This window comes from Polistes canadensis, unplaced genomic scaffold, assembly GCF_001313835.1.
Source record: "Polistes canadensis isolate GaletaPanama2010 unplaced genomic scaffold, ASM131383v1 scaffold_36, whole genome shotgun sequence".
Classification (NCBI taxonomy): Eukaryota; Metazoa; Arthropoda; class Insecta; order Hymenoptera; family Vespidae; genus Polistes; species Polistes canadensis.
The window spans coordinates 263,895-284,617 of record NW_014569583.1 but is presented as its reverse complement, the minus strand read 5'-3'; the positions used below and the strand labels follow the sequence as shown (position 1 = coordinate 284,617).

Sequence of the window (20,723 nt, the reverse complement as noted above, 5' to 3'; positions counted from 1 at the left end):
TACATATTTATTATACAATATTCGTATATTAACACAATGTTTTTATAAAATCGTTAGAATGTTTATATATACCTATCATAATAAGATATTAAAACCTTTCGAAAGTTATGTTCGATTAAAATAACTTTCTCGCGTATGAAACGTCAATTCACGATGATCTTTTAAATTTCATGCTTTACAAAGAGAAATAATTAATCTTCTCATTTCCTCTTAATATAAAATAAGATTAAACAGAATATGTAAATAAAAAAGGTAACTAACAATTTTCAATCTTAAAACTTATCCATTCACCTTTATCCATAATCTGAGTCTCCAGTTCCAGATGTAAATGGATACTTAACCAAGAATAAAAATATCAAAACAGTGTATCAAATTATTAGTCGTTTGCATACTATGTATTATACGAGGTAAATGACACTAGAGTATAAAATTGGCATGACTCGTTTACAATTAGAAACGACAACTTTCCACGTGATTTCATTAGTAATTAATTCGATTAAAATAATCGAAGATAAAAATATGTAGATATTTAATCAAATTAATTATCGTAAAATTCGACACGATTTCTTGATCGTTAATTAAAATTTTATTCGGTGTTCGATTTTCACGTGTGTGTTAAATTAATAATTTAATTTGGGAATTTTTTAATTGAGAAATAAAAACATTGTATATGGAATGTAAACGATAAAAGATTCGCGAAGCATAATGAGGTCTTTTCATCGATAGATTAAAAAAATTTTACGTATTATAATACGTGCGCAAGTATTACACATACATGCATACATACGTTTCATTGAAACAGGTGCATTTAAATTCATTATTGGTGAATTGAATTTCCTACACTAAATGAACGAGTTTTTCTTCAACATTTATTAATAGTTTACCGGAAGAAAGTCTTACCTTACTATATAACATAAAGTATAGTAAAAGCAATTAAACTACTTAAAGTAACTATTTCTCTTGTTTCTTACATAAAGGTCGCAATTACCGGTTATTGCAATTACGATTATACGTTTTCTTCTAAAAAAAAAAAAAACATTTATTAACCTTAATACAATTATCGATATTACGTTAACGATCATCCATCGATGTCACGGTGTATCATATTTTTCTTTTTTTTTTATGAAAAAATCTAATTAATATGAAAGTTAGAGCTTGATATGAACTTGAACTTTCTATATGTGGTAACACAGATGTATTATATAATATATTCGTTTGTTAAATCTTTACAAAAATAATACCAATTTTATTCGAAACATTTTATATTATTACTTTTTGTTTTCTAATATTTTAAGAAACTTCATATATGGGAACTCTCTATTATTTTATTATAATTAATACTTTATATTCCGATATGTTATTTTTTCTAAAAAAAACTCATGGTTATAGTAATTCAAAAAATACTTACTTAGTAGTTCGCAAAAATTCGTTTCTTCTTCTCATTGATCATGGCACAACAACCAAGTTGACTTGACGCGTGATACAGGAAATACATTTTTTACTTTCTTGCCACTTGGTATAGCTTTCCTGGAAAGCAGAATAATCATGCTTCTTGATTTGTCATCCCTTAAATGTCTCTCCCTCTCTTTCTCTCTCTATCTTTCTTTCTTTTTTTCTTTCTTTCTTTCTTTCTTTCTCAATTCAAACCACAACGATATCTGATTCGTCAAACGAAAAAAAAAGCAAGCGTTCGACCAGATGAAAGTTAACAGTACTCTTATTAATGGAAAGATATAACGAATACAATTTACGAGGATCATTAAAACGTGTTTTAAGTGGAAACGTCATGTAACACAATGGCCACGTTTCAGAATAATTGGGCAAAGTACGCGTGCCCGAACGTGATGCGAATATACACGGAAATTTCTTCCAAGCTCGGAGTCAAAGAATTGATCCTCGTTATCTTTTTACAATTCTCCTTGTTTTAAACTTTAACGTTTTAACGGCATCGAGAAAAATTACGTTTAATGGAACTAGATTGTCAGAACTTTTTGAATAACTATCGAAATTAAATCAACGTTTTATAATAATAATTACGTTTACAATTAACACTAGATTTACGGATGTTTCGTTCATTATTTTTTAATGATTTAAAAACATTGTTTGAATGAAGGATTGAGTAGAGAAGAGAAATTAATATTTACGTATATTTCATTACGCAACTAAAAATCAAACATATGTTTTTAAAAAATAATATTTAAGTTTTATATATACATGGTAATATAAAATTGTTAATGAGTCAAATTGGCTCAGTCCGTAATTCTAATGTTATTGTCGAATAGTTTTTAATTGATAATTTAAAAAATAAGATTATTTCTATCAGTTTCATTTTCTCCTTTTCATAATAATTTATTATAATAAACAAAGACAATCTCTGTCAATTACCATCACGATAGATTTCTATTCCTGTCCTATCGTATGAGTTATTAATCATATCATAATTATTATATTATTATGCTTAATCATAACTAAATCCAACAAGTAAATAATCTCATTTGTGATTATAAATACTGTAATAACGTAATAAACGAAATTGTATCAACTATTCTATGACAAGGAGAAAGAATCAAATATGCTGATGGAGAAAGGATCACCCCAGGCATTATTATACCATACTGATTCATATCTAAGTTTAATTCTTGAAGCCGGCAAAAGATGTTTGACTCCCGTCTAAACTTGACACCTTTTTATGATTCCCCCCGTGTCATTTGGTTGATTTAATATATTCAGATATTTGTGTTAACACACGCGGACTGTCATGAATGATTTGTGAAACGTTTAAATAATCCGTATAAGACAGGACACCTGATTTCTTTTAGATCGTTTCCTGTTTCTTTCTTTCTCTTTCTTTCTCTTTTTACGACACTTGAAATCTCACCTTTCAACTGGATCCCATTTGTAAGATTACAACCTATCACTATAACTCTTGACCGAGATCATTTCTACCTTTCAAAATGACCTTTCGACTTTTTCTTCCTGTATTAATAATTCCTGATCATTTTTTTTTGTTCAGTTCGTATATACATATACATATGTGGAACCAACAGAGAGTTATGATTTTCAGTGCAGAATAAAAAAAAGAAGAAAAAAAAACACGCAAAACTTTACGAGCGAGAAGTTAATGCGTGCGTAAAGTTAATGCTAGGAACTTATAATAAGGTAACGATTAATATGCCAAAGCAAAGCTTTCGTGATACCTTATTACTTTTCTATAGGATCGTTTCGAAATGCGAAAGTGTTAAAAAAAAAAAAAAAAGGAAAAAAAACACCGTACCCATCATGCGTTTGATCGTAATACTAGAAACTTTATAAAATATTATTACAAACAATTTTACGCGCATTTTTACGCATAATAATAAGTAAACGAAACGAGAGAATGTATAATCGTTTGTAAAAAAAAAATTAATTTCACATTTCTCTATACAACAGTTTTAACAACAATACAAAAAGAAATGAAAACAGGAAATATATATATATATACATATGAAATAATTTTCCTCGCTAATTGCAACACAAAATAACGTCTAATAGTGTTCGTTTCTATCTCATCTACGAATATTTAAACGAAATAAGAAGAGAAATAGATATATCTTAGGATCAATCTTTAACAGAGTGGATCCAATTTCAAGGCTCAACAACACCCGGAGGCCTGGCTCGATCGTGAATCACATTCGAGAATGAGAATGGGAATGGTGATGAGGGGGGTGGGTGGCGGTGGGGCTGTGCAGGGAGGTTAAGGAAGTTGGTCATTCGAACGCGAGTTTCACGAGGCCGAACTCAAAGAAGGTAGTCCCGTTTTGTTGTGTTGTAAGCACACGATTTAGCATGCTCCGTTGATCCTGTGTTGGTTGATCCTAAAGCTTATAGTTGGACCGTTTTAATATGCCAACGGCATGCCGCGTGCTTGCTTGCTTACTTGCTTGCTTACTTGCTTGCTTACTTGCTTGCTTGTGGTGAAAGGTGTATATCGTGTGGCTTTTAACGCCCTCACGTTCCGTTCCGTTTCGTTTCGTTTCAAACGAATTCTCTTCATTCCTCCATTAGGAATGGATTCTCGACGAGCAACTAAAGCCAACTTCTTGCTTCTAAAACTAAAAAAGTAAAAAAAAAAAAAAAGAAGTAAAAGGGAAAACTTAATTCCAACCAAATCAACTCCCTTCCCATCCCCAGCCAGCCCCCCCCTGCCTCCCTCAACCAGACCCCCCCCAATCCAACACTTTCCTATCTATCGTGTATTTACCTGTTTGTATATGTATGCGCATAATATTATCGCGTAATCGTCACGATCCGTGCCGGTTAAGTGCAGTTACCGTTTTTCGAAGGACACAACATTCTAAACGTCTAACTATAACGAACCTATCACCAAGCCGGATACCCTCCTCCTATCTCTTCTATCATCTCTTCTCCTGCCCTCTCCCTCTCCCCTTTTCTTCTCCTCTCCCCTTAAGCTAACACCCTCCCGCCCGTTTAGTTCAATTTTCTTGGTTAGTTGTCGGAAACCAAGTTTGATACTATTGCTCGTTACCTAAGCTAACTTAAACATCCTAAAGTGACATATCTCGGTTCTAACGTGTCGATGTCTATGTCAGGAATTAAATGATCAAGCAATGTAATTTCTAATTAACAAGATCATTTTCGTATCCCCGACTAAAATAAACGTCAAATCGATTGGTTGGCTTTTCTTTTTTTTTTTTTATGTCACTTTCACGTATTGCATTAAACACAAGAAGGGATTATATTATCGAATAGATTTATTCGTTGATCTAACGTCTTGTCGGATTTTCTCTTTCTATTTTCGCTTTTGAGAAGGTTTAACACCTGTGAGATTAATCAACTTTTTACTATTTCTTTCTTTCTTTCTTTCTTTCTTTTATTTTTCTTCTTTAGTCTTGCCTCGGAGAACGGTGTGTGTAACAGGTGTCGCGGTGCTCGTATAAAAAAGAAAGGAAAAAAAAAAACGCTCGAAGGATTATAACTCGCTCGAATGGAATGTATTTTTTTTCTTTTTCATTTTGCATCAATTATTGTCGTCCCGTTTTTATTATCGTAGATATTAAATTGACGGTTTTTTCTTTCTTCTTTTTTTTCCTTCTCCCGCACCTCGCACCACGCACCTCTACCACCACCACCACCACCATCATTTCAAACGTATAACAAATATTTGATCTTATCCCGGCCGACAGATTTTTGACGAATTATCGTTCGTTCGGAACAGCGATTTGCGAAATTTAATGGAAATCCTACGTAAATTAAAGCGTCCCATTTCAATTTTCAAATCGATCCGGACGAACGCGTTTAACCGTGTAACTTTATTCCAAGAGTTTGACGTTAACCGTATACACAAACTGCGTTTAATCACAGTTCATTCAATTTGTTTCGGATAATTTACCATTAACTCTACTGCATTTCATTAAAAATTATTACTAGGTATGTCGATCAAATCATCGATATACATAGTTCAATTTTTCAACGAAAAATGAATCACTTAATCTTTACCTCATTGGCTATACGCTACACACATTCTTGTATTAACAAAAAAAAAAATAAAATAAAAAAAAAGCGCAATCTTTTTCAAAGTACGCAACGAACTCTATTTAGATTAATTCGCAAGTATTTTCTTGCGAATACAAATGATGAAGAAAAGAAAAAGATCTCATTCCGTATACTAACACTTATTGAAACTTTCTTGCACAAATACGTGTCTAATAAGAGGGTAATTTGTTTTCCTTTCATCCCCCCTCCCGCCCCCACAAACCCTTTTCCGTTCGCAACGCCTTCGCAAATGCAATTGACGAATACGATAAAGGTGTGGTGTAAATGAGTTTTTCAATAATAATACTAAATAAATCTTTTTCACCTCTCTCTCGCGTAAGTATATACATATGTATTATATATAATGTATATAATATATATATATATATTATATATCATTCACTCATTGTTTTTTTAAAAATCGAAGATTTGTAAAAATTTAATATTTACAAAATCAATTCAATCCTTAAGCAAGTCAATGATACTATTGAATCGATTAAAAAATACGGATAATCTAAAAATTATTTATAATTTCATTACTATGAAAGAAATAACTCTTCCTATTATTATCACGATTGTAAAAATTAATTTATTAAATATTTTATTTCGTATTAACTAATATATTTAAACGAAAAATGTATTTGAATTTTTTGTCCAAATTTAGGCCAATGAATTAAAATTATGTATACTACTATATTGATTCGAATAATAATTACGTATTAATATAAATCCTTTAGTCGATTAGGTAATCAAAAAAATAAATAGAAATAAAAACAAGGAAGAGAGAGAAAGAGAGAGAGAGAGTAAAAAATAAATTCCTTTCAACGATATCGTTTCAAAGAGGATGTTTATTCTATGACTTGTGGAAAAGATCTAATCGGATTGTCGTGTCCATGTAATTGGAAGCTAGTGAAACGAGAATCTATTACTCTCCAATACGTTAAAGGTTTTCGCTTTTACATCCTCGTAAATTTTCTTCTTTCTTTTCCCCTATTTCATTTTTATTTCTTTTTATTTTTTTCTAACATCCTTTGGTTCAGCAATATATATACATATATATGTATAGTTTCCGGGTTTTTGAACGTAAAATGTGATATATGATTAGTTAGTTAACGTTAGTTTGCCTATAGAAACTAGATAATTCGTCTTAATATTACTAGTTTTTGTCATAGTTTTTCTCAAAGATCGTTTTAATGATCACCTTGCAATTAAAAATAAGGTGACAGTATCACCTGTTTTATATCCTGATTTTTACACTATAATATATATATGTATTATACATATAATATTATATATTTATTATAGTGCATATATATTATTACGACTATCATTTGATTGCCTTAAGCGATTAGATATAGGATTTATTGAAACGTTAATCGTTTTATCTGAATTAAAATATCTCGGAAAGCAAGTAATCGTGATTACAAGATACGAAATATATTATTTTAAATTTGTATATATATATATAATATTATAAATGGTAATTCTGTGTGCAAGGATCTTACGTTCATTGATCGAAAGTGAAATCATCGTTACATTCCGATTAGGTCAACGATGATTCAGGATCAAATATCAATGTTTTCTATGTATTCCTTATTCTGATTTATTTTGATCACAATCATTCGTGGTCAAGGCAAAAGTTTATTTTTACTCGGATATCTATCTTTCTTTCTTTCTTTTTTTTTGTCTTCCTAGTTTGCAATCTATTTTACTTTCTTTTCTTTTTTGTTTTCACGTCAATTTCGTCGAGTTAAAAAAAAAAGAAAAAAAAAGAGAAAGTTAATAATTATCAGTTACCTTTAACGATTCGCGTTCATTTATTATAGCGTCTCGATCATTATAATCTCTAAACGATTTTTCTATTATTTAGAATGATTCGATCATCACGCGAATACGAAATCACCTTCGTAGAAATAATAATACGCATGCGAAATCTATATCAAGGCCACCGATATTAAACTATATAATTAAAGTAATTTTGCTTTATATAAACCTTTTTCAAAAGATTCTTTTCAAGCGATTCAGGATACTCCCCATCGGATTTCTCAACCTAGTTTGTTGGGTGCTACGCGTTATATTTATTTTTCGTTAACTTTTTTTTAATTAAAACTTTTTTGTCACAAATTAATCTATCCCTGGTATTCTTTTTTTTTTTTTGTCAAATATTAATTTGTTATTCCGATATATAGGCTTAATAAATAATTTTTTTTTCAACGCTCGTTGAGCTTTTTTAATGGTAAAATTTTCGTCATAAATTATTAGAATAAAATTAATAATTAGTAATATTCTGCTGTTTGAATAACGTCTAACGAGATCACCGTAATGAGAGAGATAAAAAAAAATGTTATCAAATAAAAAAAAAAAAAAAAAAAGTAACGTAATCATATACAAGAGAGTAATAGATATTAAAAGTAAAAAAGGAAGATTTTAAAGAATTCTCATTGGAATGAAGTCAGATTAAATATACTCGTAAGTATTCTTATATATCATAAATTTTAACCGTTTTATCCCACTTTAANGTCATAAATTATTAGAATAAAATTAATAATTAGTAATATTCTGCTGTTTGAATAACGTCTAACGAGATCACCGTAATGAGAGAGATAAAAAAAAAAGTTTTCAAAAAAAAAAAAAAAAAAAAAAAAAAAAATTACGTGACTAATATAAGCGTGTTGTATAATACATAAATTATGAGCGAGGATTTTAAAGAATTCTCATTGGAATGAAGTCAGATTAAATATACTCGTAAGTATTCTTATATATCATAAATTTTAACCGTTTTATCCCACTTTAATTTGTCGTTGTTACGGCATTTAAAAACAATTTTGTATTTCTTGTTTTTTTTTTATACACGCAGACAGATATTTCTTACCACTGAATAAATAATTTTTATAACGAGTCATTTATTATTCATCCGATACGCGCAATTTATTCTTACAAATATTCAACGTTTAAGAAATCAATATACCTGTTAATAAATCGTCCAAAAAATAATTTCTATTCTATTTATTTATGCACACTAAAAAAGAACGCGTAAATAATGTAATAATAAACAAAATTTCATCCTAGTTAATTTCTTCTTTTTTTTTTTTTTTTAACTGATGAATGTAGATTTTTTTCGAACGTCTTTTCTTTCGAAAAAATGCGTATGAATAATGATGCGCAATACAATAAAAAGATAAATGTAGAATCTTAATCCTAGGATTAATCTTGCTATCAATCAAATTATAAAAGACCATTGATAATTCCGACAAAAAGATGTTTATCTATATTTATAACATGAGTTATTATTTCTTTTTCTTTCTCTCTTGTTAAACATTTTTTTTTTTGTACGCGTCTTTTCAAATGAAACACATATGACAAAGAAATGCGATCAAGGTCATGATATCGATAGAATGCAGCCAAGTTTATAGTTTGTAATAACGTCTATTAACAAATATTATGTAATAATTCTACATGTGCACTTGCATAAGGTTGAGAAATATAAAGAGAAACTTCGCGTATGTGTAACATATGTTGTATATATTTAAAAAAAAATAAAAAAAAATCGGATATTTACTATACAAATAAAAACGCATAATACCGTGACTGTTTCTATTTTTTCTTCTTCTTTGCTCGTAAATGTAGATAATACTTCAGAATAAATTCAACACGACACACAATGCGGTTGATTAAAAATTAATGGATAATAGTTCGATAACATTAAAAAAAAAAAAAAAATTTATTATTACCCTTTGTGTATCGACGATTAAATTACCCCAAACGAATAATAGATTTTTCTCAATTATAATCTTACAAGGATATAAGTTTAACGTGAGAATCATTTAAACGATTACGATCGGTAGATCGATAGATCGAAAAAAATCCTTGACAGTATTCGCGTGGCTTCGGCATGGCATATATATATATAGATATATAACATAACTCGAATATATCGTTCAACTTGTATATATACTTTCTCGTAACGGTGTTTGCTTCGTTAACAAAGTTCTAACAACGTTCTAAGGATTGCAAGTAATTGTGGTAAATCATTCGTTTCTAGCCTTCACCCACTTTCTCCTTCGTAGGCCGATGTGTTCCTTAACAACGACAACTGTTAGGGTCTTACAATTAGTTATAAATTTTATACGAAGAGGGTACGGTATCAAACTCTTGAAATAAATAATAAAGGAAAAAAAAAGGAAATAATGGCTTAAAGATTTCGATCCGATCTTTTGTTATTCGATCGTCAATCTTAAATTCATTTTATTCTCTCAACAATTTTCTTATATACTTTGTTGTTTTCCCCTTACAATTAAAATATAATGTGTTATGAAATATAACTAATAAACTCATTTTTCTTTTTTCAATTTTGAGTTATCAGATCAATTTCATAATTACGAACATATACATATATATATATACGATTAATAATTGACGATACTCGGGGATTAATTAAAACTTCGTGTTATTTATTCGAACGGATATATCTCATTAGTAAAGTTCTTTACTCTAATTTCAATCGAAGAAAAAAATTAAACAACAGATCTTACGAATTATGCTGATACTTATGTAACCGTATAAAACTACCAGATGGAATGTGCAGAACACAATTAGGAAAAGTGATACAGATATTTGGTAAGAAAGTGATCAGCAGGAAACTGGTACTCGATGTGAAAAAGCGGCACCCAAACGATTACATTGCACAAACCGGCTATCCTGCCTATAATAAGTAATAATTGCTTCAGAACGGAATAGAAAATAGTTTCTACGACAAAGTTTTCCATGGAAGTAGGGTAACACTCAGAATTAGTGTGACTTCAATCGAATGATATGTATTTCATTTGTTAGAAACTCATAACATCTTGCTAATCGCAAACGAATATGTATAGAACGTTTATATGAAACTTTCAATTTTCGGAAACTTTCTGATTCATTAATCAGAACACCTGTTCAATAATATAGGAAATCATTATCCATTAGTTCGTTCATTATGATTAATGTATAGTACAAGGTATCTAATTAGAAGAGAAACCAATACATTAAAAAGCACAAATTATTAAGACGAATATTTTGCAAAATTAATATTTAATTATATTAACTAACGAATTAAATCAGTATCTAATTGTGTAAGGAGAAGAAAAATATGAAAATATATATATATTATATATATATATTTTTTGTATAATTCAATTAATACCTTCGAATATTAAAATAGGCTTGTCAATTTTTCTTTTTTCAAATTAACTGTTTTATATTTACCATATAAAATTATATTTATTTAATTATAAGAGGACGACTTTTGAATATATTGATAAGAGAACAAGACAGATATTGAAAGTATCTTTATTATTCTAATTATACGCAAAAGAACGCGTACGCAATGGAATACTCTATTTCTAATGGTTAAATGTAATTCAGGTACTTAATTGACGGAGAAAGTCGTACAAAAGCTGACAACGGGTGCCATAATTAAATGGCCATTTAATCGCTATTAAGAATTTCCAAACGTTCGATTCTTAACTTTTGTCTCAAGGGATATTCTCATAGAAAGAAAAAGACAAACGTAATAATAATTGTGCCGGTGTATCTAACTAGAATAATAATATTATCGAAAAGTATAACATTCATTCGAAAAAAATAAATGTATTCGGTTGCCTGGGAAAGTTCATATACTCGATTTATAAATTTTTATCGCGTCTATAATAACTATACATTTGTATTTTATATCTTCTTATGTTTTTTCTTTTTTTTTTTTTTGTATGAAAAAATTATTTCTTCGAATTTATAATAACGTGTATATGAAAAAAATATTAACGAGAAGCACACTCTTTTCTCAAATCTGATAATTTTTGTCTTGTTAAAAATTAATTTTTTCGCGCAATAAATTCAGATATTATTCTTTTGACTGAACATAATCGATATATATATATTCGATTATTATATTACATTTATAAATATATTTTTGATATATTAATTTCCAAACGTGAATCACATGAAATATCAATATGGTACGTATTAAATATTTTTTTTTTTCAAAAGGGATACACTTTTGTTTAACTCTTCAGATAATTAGAACGAAATATTTATAAGAAGATTATCAACGCGTTTCCAGACTTTTCGTAAAAGACAAATAGTTTCGTTTGGACAATGACTTTTTTCTCGCATTCCAATGTCTGGTACGTACAGTGTGGAACGCGACAGAAAAAGGGATGCCGATCTATCGATCAAGTAAGAAAAAAAAAGACAGAGAAAAACTAACATCATACGTCCATCGAATACGAACTTATTAAGTGTCACGGATATAATTGCAACGAACGAGATAGATAGACTAGATATTTCCTGTTCTTCGTTGTATAAAAGAAGAAGAAGAAGAAGAAATCATACATCAATTGCACATGTCACAATACAAGCATTATCTATACTTCGATAGAATTTTTTATTAAACTTAACTTTGGTTATACAAATAAATATCGATTTATTGCCAATAGATTTTATTCATTAAAAATTTCATTTCGCGAAAAATAAACGTTTGTTTCAAATTTATCTATACACGCGTACAATTATTTATATATTATTATTCCATCTCATATATATATAAAATTATATATGTTGTAATATAATTATAAAATATATATATTACTATATATTATTATATATGTAATTATTATGAATAATTAATAATTATATTAATATAAACATTTATATTATATATAAATATATATATTTTTTGTATTTTATTACGTTGTAGAAATGCAACACGGTTCCGTAAAAAATTTAATTTACGAATGATTGCTTGTACTTATATACATAGGATAATTATATATAACACATACTCTTTCTGTATGTGATACGTAGAAAGATGCTTTAATTAACGTATTCGTAAGGGCGTAATCAAGTGAGTCCACTATAATTCATCGGTTCTTATTTCGCCGATGTATTTTTTTTCTTCTTCTTCTTCTCCTTCTTCTTCTTCTATTTAAGAAGGAAACTTTCGAAAGCCATTAATCTTTTTACTAGTTACTAGGAACTCATTCTCGATGCTTTCAACAACGATGTGTTTACTTTGTAACGTTAAAACGCGTTAACTTTTCGACGACGTTTTATTATATAGTCTTTTTAATGTTTTTCTCGTAAAGAATTATCCGCGAGTAACGTCTTTCGAACGACATACAATTCTCTAATGGACAAAGAAAGAAACAACAAGAAAAATCTTTTACAACTAGCCAAGTCGAATTGCATTATAAAATCATACAAAGTGAAACCTCTTTGGCTTGTTGAACCAAAACTTCCGTGTAAATTAATTTCAAATCGACCATAGGTCGTCAAGCACGCGGATACGCGAGTTTTAAACGAGATTTAGATAACGCGAGTGTGGCAACGTAAATTTACCAGAATATTTATCAATTTTAATTGAACTAAATTTATAGGTATAATAATATATATTCTGTCTCTACAATTACAGTGGGCAGATTTATCTTGGTAATTTCTTAGTGACCAATGTCGAAAGTAAAAGCGTTTTCTTCTTATATATAACTTCCCCCACCCATTCCCTCTCCCTACACCCCCACTCCCACCCCCTACCACCATCCCAATTCCCTACCACCTGAAATAATATATGAAAAAAAATTTGCATCCTATCCGAAAAAAACAAATCATCTTTTATTTTTCTTTTGAGACAAGAATTACGCAGATATATACGTATCGTAAACCGATTTTCACGCCGAATTAGATTAGTGTTGCGACGCGATCATGGCAACTGAACAAGATAATGATGTGACTGAACATTTGATATACCCGATTTGGTAATATACTCTTTACGATTTTCTACTACGTACGGTGGTAATACTTATCTCATAGAATGAGTTATTATTACGTAATATTATCTTAAAACGGATACGTTGTTTTGAAATATTTCTCTGATGTGTATATGTGTTATCGTTGAAACGCGAAAAATACATTGACTCAAAAAATAACTAGTTAAATCACGAAATAATTATTACGATCTTATTGAAGTATGGAAGAAAGGAGTATTACATACTTATCTAGATGATATAATAATCCACGAGAAGCGAATAATTGTAGTGTATTATAGAATTGACATAAATCTAACCGATCTTATATTATGCAAAAATAAAAAGAAAGGAATGACAAACAAATTAAAATGCTCAATTAATTATAGATTACTGATGTGAGAGAACGAATGATGATCGAATGAAATTAATAAACGTAACTTTCAAACGAAACGTTCACATGTGCGTAAACTTTTTAATTTCGACTCGTTGCAAAGCAAAGGAAACAAGAAAAACAGAAGAAAACTAATTTCTTCTATAACATTAATAAATAACCTTTTTTAATTTATACCATAGTAAAGACATTGACAACAAAAACATGGCAGAGGATTTAGAAACGAACAGGGAAGAAAACATGCAAAATTTCATGAACGAAAATTCTTTAACCACAATTTCATCGATTGTGTTGGATCAAAACCGAATAGGTACGATCTACATTCGTGATAAATCTACAGATATATCCACGATCGATATTATAAAGAAGAAAAGTGCTATTTCCTCGGCTCTGAATTTAAATAAAATTTCAAATATCGATGAAGAAACGATGGTAAGAGCTATGCAACAAATTTTAAACTTTCACACTAAACAAGTACACGTATATATATGTTTATTATTTAGTAGATTTTTTCCATCATACCAAAATTGAAAACCATGTAAACTTATGGTACACCGTAGTATACCTCAGTATACACCACATAGGACTTTTTTCCAACATAAAACGAATTTCGATAAAAATTTAATATTCTTTCTCTCAGAGACTCATTTTAAGATAAAAAAAAAATACGGTGATCTTGAAATTTAAAAAAAAAAATAACCTTGAAAAAAACATTCGACCCATCACTATATCGGCGTCTTCGAACAGAATATTTTTTTCAATTGATATTTTTTTCTATCGTACGAAATAAACGAGATATTTTAGATGGTCGCGAGTTAGGCGCGAAAGACCCTGTATATAATATTTTATTTTACAAATCTGAAAAGTTCTATTTACATAAAAAAAATATATTTACAGCAAATAGAAAGGATGAAGGAAGAGGGGATAAAACAAGAAGAAGATACGGCTACACCCATTTCTGACGTTGAACCGAAAAGATTTTTACAAGGAGAAGATCTAATAAGATATAAAAAACGTGGAACCATTTTGCAGCCTAGACCAAGTATATTTCGATTACCAAAATCCTCAATCGAGACGGAAATTTCTTCGACCGACAGCGGGACGAAAGTATGTCTATGGTTATTCGACCCAAAATTTTTTGCCGATTTAATAATAACTACGAAAATTGATCGAAAATTTTTGAGCTTACGTCATTTCTAAATATTACGAGACCACGTTGAAAAATTAAAAATGATGTTTTATCGTCGAAAAAAAAAAAATATATATCTCATTTCTATTTAATAAAATATAAAATATATTTTTGGATTGTGTCTTCGAATCCATTTTTTCTTTTTTTTTTCTAAATCTGCACAAACTTTTCGATCAACCCGTAACACTTTCACAAACGATGATACATAATACACAAGTAAAATGAAAAAAAAAAGATTAAAAAAAATATCGACAAAAGTAAATGGTAGCTAATAAAATCAAATAAAGAATTAAACAAAAAAATGGCTGATCGCGATAAACGATCCTATTGTATAATATTTCTAATAAATTTCTAATAAATGCAGCCGACCGAAGATAAACAAACGTCGATCTCGGAAGTGTCAATGCTTAAAAGAAAATACGAAAAATCAGAAGTTATAGGTGTATTGAGTATGCAACTCGACGTGTATCCTACATCAATTTTATCATTTTATGAAGCAAAAGTGATAGCCTGCGTCCTTGAGGAATGCGTTAATCATTTGGCTGTCTTAAGATATGCTATACCAGCGGAGATCAATGATCTTTGGGACGATACTGTAAAACCCATAAATGAGAAATACGACGTCTCGAGGAAACCTCATAGAATATTCAGAAAGGAAGCTAATTTGCCACCGTTGACGTTGACGGTAGCAGAAAAACTTCAGAGAGACAGGTTCGTGTCCACCGATTGTGAGTTAATAGTAATATATTTCTTTCTTTTTTTTTTTTTGTTATTATTAACAAATATTAACAAATTTAGAAGAACGAATTTGTATACGCAGAACGGATTGATCAAATTTTTATTATTTTCTTTTTTATAAATATGTTGTTTATAAATTATATATAAATAATATTATCTCGCGAAATGAAATGTTTTGAAATAATAATTACTTGTTCCAAGTTCGAATTGTTAAATAAATTTTACCTCGTAAGGGGTAATATTTCAGAACATACGTGCACAAGATTTTAAATGAGACACTTGATGAGATCAAACATTTCCGAAAATTCGAAAGACTCGAACAGGAAGTGAATAATATCGCAAAGATGTTCGAGGACGAACATAATCTCGAAGAAAATTGTACGATTTGGGAGAATCAAGTTAATCAATTACGAAAATTGATCAAAGATGAAACTAGTAGAAAGGAACGCGAGAAAAGGGAGTTGCTGGAATTGGCTCAGATAACAAACGGAAAAGTCGACGATACTGTTTACGAGATAGCATTGAAAATGGGTAAGTGATATTATTCGTATTTGTAATATGTTGCATCAATCAAAAAGAGAATGAACATAATCCAATTTGTGATCAAACAGACGGCAACAACGAAAAAGACAATAAAACGATATAATCGTACAAATATTTTTAAATTAAAATATATTTAATTTAATATACAAATCACCCTCTTTTTTCATTTTTCAAGCTTTTCCTATATATGTTAATCAAATAATAAATATAAAAATATTTGTTCTCTCAGGTTACGTTGAAAATTGGGAAAAGGCGAGATTAACTCAGCAAAAGTTGAAACACGACGTGGAAGAGCAAAGTCTTTTGAATGAACTGAATAAATATCGAAAGGAACAAAGCTTGGAGGAAATAGTTACTGGAAAACTTAGTGCATACTATGAAGAGAATATCAAAGATATGGAGGATGAAATGTTTGCATGGACCAATCGATATAATAATGAGATCGAACGACGACAACGAGAGATAGACGATTTAAAGGTTTTTTTTCTCCTTTTCTTATCAATACAGTCCATCGAGTTTCTGAAATATTTTTTTTTCTTATGTTCGTTCAAAAGGTTAAGGTTGAGGAACAGAAAATCGAAATTCAAGATTTGCGTGCTATGAAAGACGAAAGGGATGCAATAATCGATGCAAATCTAGCTGAAATTAAAAGATTGGAAGATGAAGCTAAATATCAAGCGATTCTGGATCGTGCAGCTACGATCATTGAATCAGTATGGAGAGGATATATGGTAAGACATCAACTGGGTGAGTACAAAGATCTTCGAGTACGATTACGTAAGAGAAAGAAATTGGCAGCGGCGAGAAGGAAGAAATTGAAAGATCGAGGAAAGAAATTTGAAGAAAATAAGTCAAAGAGAAATAAAATTAAATGAATTAAGAGAAAAAGAGAACAAGAAAAACTATGAATTCAACGTTGTTTCAGAGGATTATAAAAGGATATATTACTACACAATTCGATGTTTGTCCGTATTTATCTGTATAAATTATTCAAATATACTTTCAAACAATGATTAGAGATAAAATATTTACATAAAATTCAGACTCACGCTCATTTAAACATCACACGCGCACAGCATTGTCCTATTTATCGCTTATAATCAATGGCATCGAGTAAAAATACATCTCGAAAAACCCATACAATAGATATTCGATAAAAAGTATCTACAATCGACAATAGGATCATCGTAATATGATTCTCCTAAAACAATAGACTTCGTTGGTTATATCAATACCATAACTCAAATGATTAATTTTATACATAACGCGTATTTACTTGATGTACAATCGACGATATTTATTCAGTCTGCGTATAGAAAATACGTTAATATTTAATCAATATGTGTGTGTATATATATATATATATTGGCTTTCATTAGCCAATAATCAATGATCTTAAAGTATTCACGCACTTCCGTTATGCAGTGTTTTTAGTAATACGATTACGTCTTCTAATATCTCATATACGATACGTCAAATCGTTCTTTCGAATGTGGTCCTTCAATCTGGGAAATATTTCAAATGCGAGAATACCAACGAAGTAGATTTAGCGAAATCATATTTAAAAATAAAGTTAGCCAAATTCGAAATTACACGCAAATATAGCACAGAAACAAAAGATTTCAGTTGTGCTGCGCTAAAAATCGAAATGCATGTTAAATTCCATATGCATAACTAATTGAAATGGAATTTAAATTGGAAAGGTGAACCATGAAAATGATGAAATTCTTGGAAGGGATTGAAGCCTTGCTGATGCTTTCCAGATTCAGGATCTAATGGATCTTCCCCTTGGTCAAATTTAGCTCTTTTTTCGTCATCAGTTAGTACTTCTTTGGCAGCAGCGATATCAATAAATTTCTTCTGCGCTTGTTTCTTCTCTTCACCTTCTTGGAAGTTATCGGGATGCCATTTTTGTGCCGCTTTTCTGTACGCTTTTATAATTTCGCGTTTCGAAGCTGTCCTAAGTACTCCTAATATTTTGTAATAATCCCGCGTTTCTGAAATCTTCTGCCGTTGTTGAGCTTTCTGTAATCCTCGTTTTGCTTTTTGTAAATAAGGATCAATGTCTAATGCTCTTTTATAATCTCTTATCGCTGTATCAAAAAATAAACAAATATAACAAAGTTATTAAATGAATTATAATTATATGAAAATAATAACCGTATCGTAATAGACAAATCAACGTTACCGTCGTCGTATAATTCATTAGCAAGATATGCTTCTGCACTGTCACACAAAGTAGATGGCTCTTCTCGTATTTTTAATGCTTCTTGACAACTTTTAACTGCACGGTTTGGTTCCGAGTTAGCAGTATAACATCTGCAGAGGAACTGTAAGGCAGGATATCTAACATACTTTACAGTTTGTTCTATACGGAGTACGCGTTCAGCAGATTCTATACAACCTTGAGGATTGGATTCCTCTAAGGATTCTGCTTTTCCCAGAAATTTAGATACTTCTTTAACCTTTTTATAAAATGGGAAACACTTTTTATGTTCTGGATCTAATTTTAAACACTCTCGAATTTCCCTAAACATTAATGATACATTAAAATCCGTTATTATGAATCTGCAAGTAATCAATTTTGCAGCGAAAAGTACACACATCTCACCTCAGTGATTCTTCTACTTGGCCAACACGATAGTGCATTGCAGATAGCTTATAATAACCTTCTGTATTGTCAGATAGTAACTTAGTAGTAGAACGTATATCACTAATAGCACTCATATAATCTCCTAAAGCGTCATGACATTCTGCTCTTAATTCTCTAAGTTCAAGCGACCATGGACAAGTTTCTATAAGTCGTGTTATTTGTTGAATCGCAGTCTTGCAATCCCTATTTTTAACCATATCTTCTACATATTGCATATCCGTTTCAAGATTTGATATTGTAAATAACATAGTTGCAGCTTCCTCATTATCCGGTTCCACTTCAAGCTGCCGATATAACATATATTCTATTTTATATAAATCAACGCACCAGATAAATTATATATTAACAGGTACATACAACTTCTTTATAGTTTCTTCCTGCTAAGTCAAACTTAGCTTGTTTAAATAATACATTTCCACGTTGCATTTTAGCTCCTGTAAAATCTGGTTTCAATTCCAAGACCTTATCAAGGTCAAGAATAGCGAATTTTGCTTTTCCTAATGCCAAATATACCATTCCCCTATTATAATATGCTAAATAATTATTAGGATTTCCCTCTAAAATAAATATGAAGAATATGGATAAATATGAAGAATGATATATCTACACAAATATAACCAACAAACTTACCAATAGCCACATGATAATGTGACAATGCATCCTGCAATTGTCCATGTACAAGGAATTCTCTACCTAACTCCAAATGCTTATCAATTTCCAATTGCGAAACACTGCCTACCACTAAAATTAACATTCAAATATCTATTATGTTATTTATCTAACTTACTTTACTTAACGACCTAGGTTAGGATTACTTACAATCAAAAGATAAATCCAATAAAACCAATAACAAGCCGTAGTTATACATGACTGGGTATTAAATTGATTCACAATCTTCGGTGTAATTTTATAAATAAGTAAAGAAACAGTCTGTCTCCAAAAAGATATACTCATCCAGCCGATAACATAAAACTGTCCAACCAAACCGCCATTGCGATCGTGGTCTCATGTGATTGGTCCAGCACACACGACTTTTCCCCACCAATGAAAGTTTGTGATAATTTAACGCTTCATGTAGCGGGCTTTACATACAAATTTGAAAAGTATTACGATCAATACTTGAAATTAATATTCTCAATTTTCGACTTCTAGATAAATTATCGATGCATCTTCGATGCCTCAAATAAAAAATGTATTATTTAATCATTATGTTTCGATATGTTCTATTCAAATCTTTCGTCTTTCTTTCTTTGTTGTTTAAATATAGAAACGAAATTGATGTAATTGTTTTTGCCAAATGGTGCATTAAAAACACACCGAAGAAATAATATAAATATTAATAACGAGGGATATAAATAATAAAAATATAAAATATTTCACAAGATTTCAATCCTTTTCGCACCTTTATTATTATATCGATTCATTTCGTAGAAGTCTCCTGTCACTTCCTGTATAATACTATAAATAAACGAAAGAATCACCGAACGAATAAACAGTTACTGAACATGCGCGATACATCGACCCGTATGAAGTAGTATATTTTGTAACAATATTGACACTAATAAAATCATTCTTCACCCGAGTCTTCTTTTGGGAGCACGAGCACGCATTTATTTCGGTGAACCGTGTCGCGAACTTATCGCTAATGAACGAGATGTGTATACTTTTATATAGTTATATACACACACTTGTATTACTTTAAGGCTGGTTGTTTATTCTTTTTTTTATTATTTTTATTTTTATTTTCATTTTTATTTTTTTTTTTTTTTTTTTTTTTTTTTTTTTTATTTGAGACACTTTCTTTTTTTTATTATTTCTTTCGATAGCCGTACGACGTACAGTTAAATTTTTCTTCTTGTTGCTGTTGTTGCAATTTTTCATGTTGCTTATCCACCCTTTCTT

At 29.9% G+C, this 20,723-nt stretch overlaps 2 protein-coding genes across 2 annotated transcripts; one reads left to right on the top strand and one right to left on the bottom strand.

Moving 5' to 3' along the window:
* The first annotated feature begins 13,263 nt into the window (after positions 1-13,263).
* On the top strand, positions 13,264-17,285 carry LOC106784471 (IQ domain-containing protein D-like). Its single transcript, XM_014744031.1, has 8 exons — positions 13,264-13,316; positions 13,881-14,130; positions 14,596-14,805; positions 15,252-15,598; positions 15,873-16,156; positions 16,398-16,645; positions 16,723-17,023; positions 17,212-17,285. The coding sequence occupies exons 1-8, from the start codon at positions 13,264-13,266 to the stop codon at positions 17,283-17,285; spliced, it is 1,767 nt and encodes a 588-aa protein (XP_014599517.1).
* LOC106784500 (dnaJ homolog subfamily C member 3) lies at positions 17,124-19,989 on the bottom strand. Its single transcript, XM_014744112.1, has 6 exons — positions 19,641-19,989; positions 19,452-19,562; positions 19,179-19,378; positions 18,780-19,105; positions 18,357-18,697; positions 17,124-18,261 (listed from the first exon to the last, which is right to left on the bottom strand). Exons 1-6 carry the CDS (start codon positions 19,687-19,689, stop codon positions 17,843-17,845), a joined length of 1,446 nt encoding a protein of 481 aa, XP_014599598.1. The 5' UTR covers positions 19,690-19,989; the 3' UTR covers positions 17,124-17,842.
* Between the last annotated feature and the right edge of the window lie 734 nt (positions 19,990-20,723).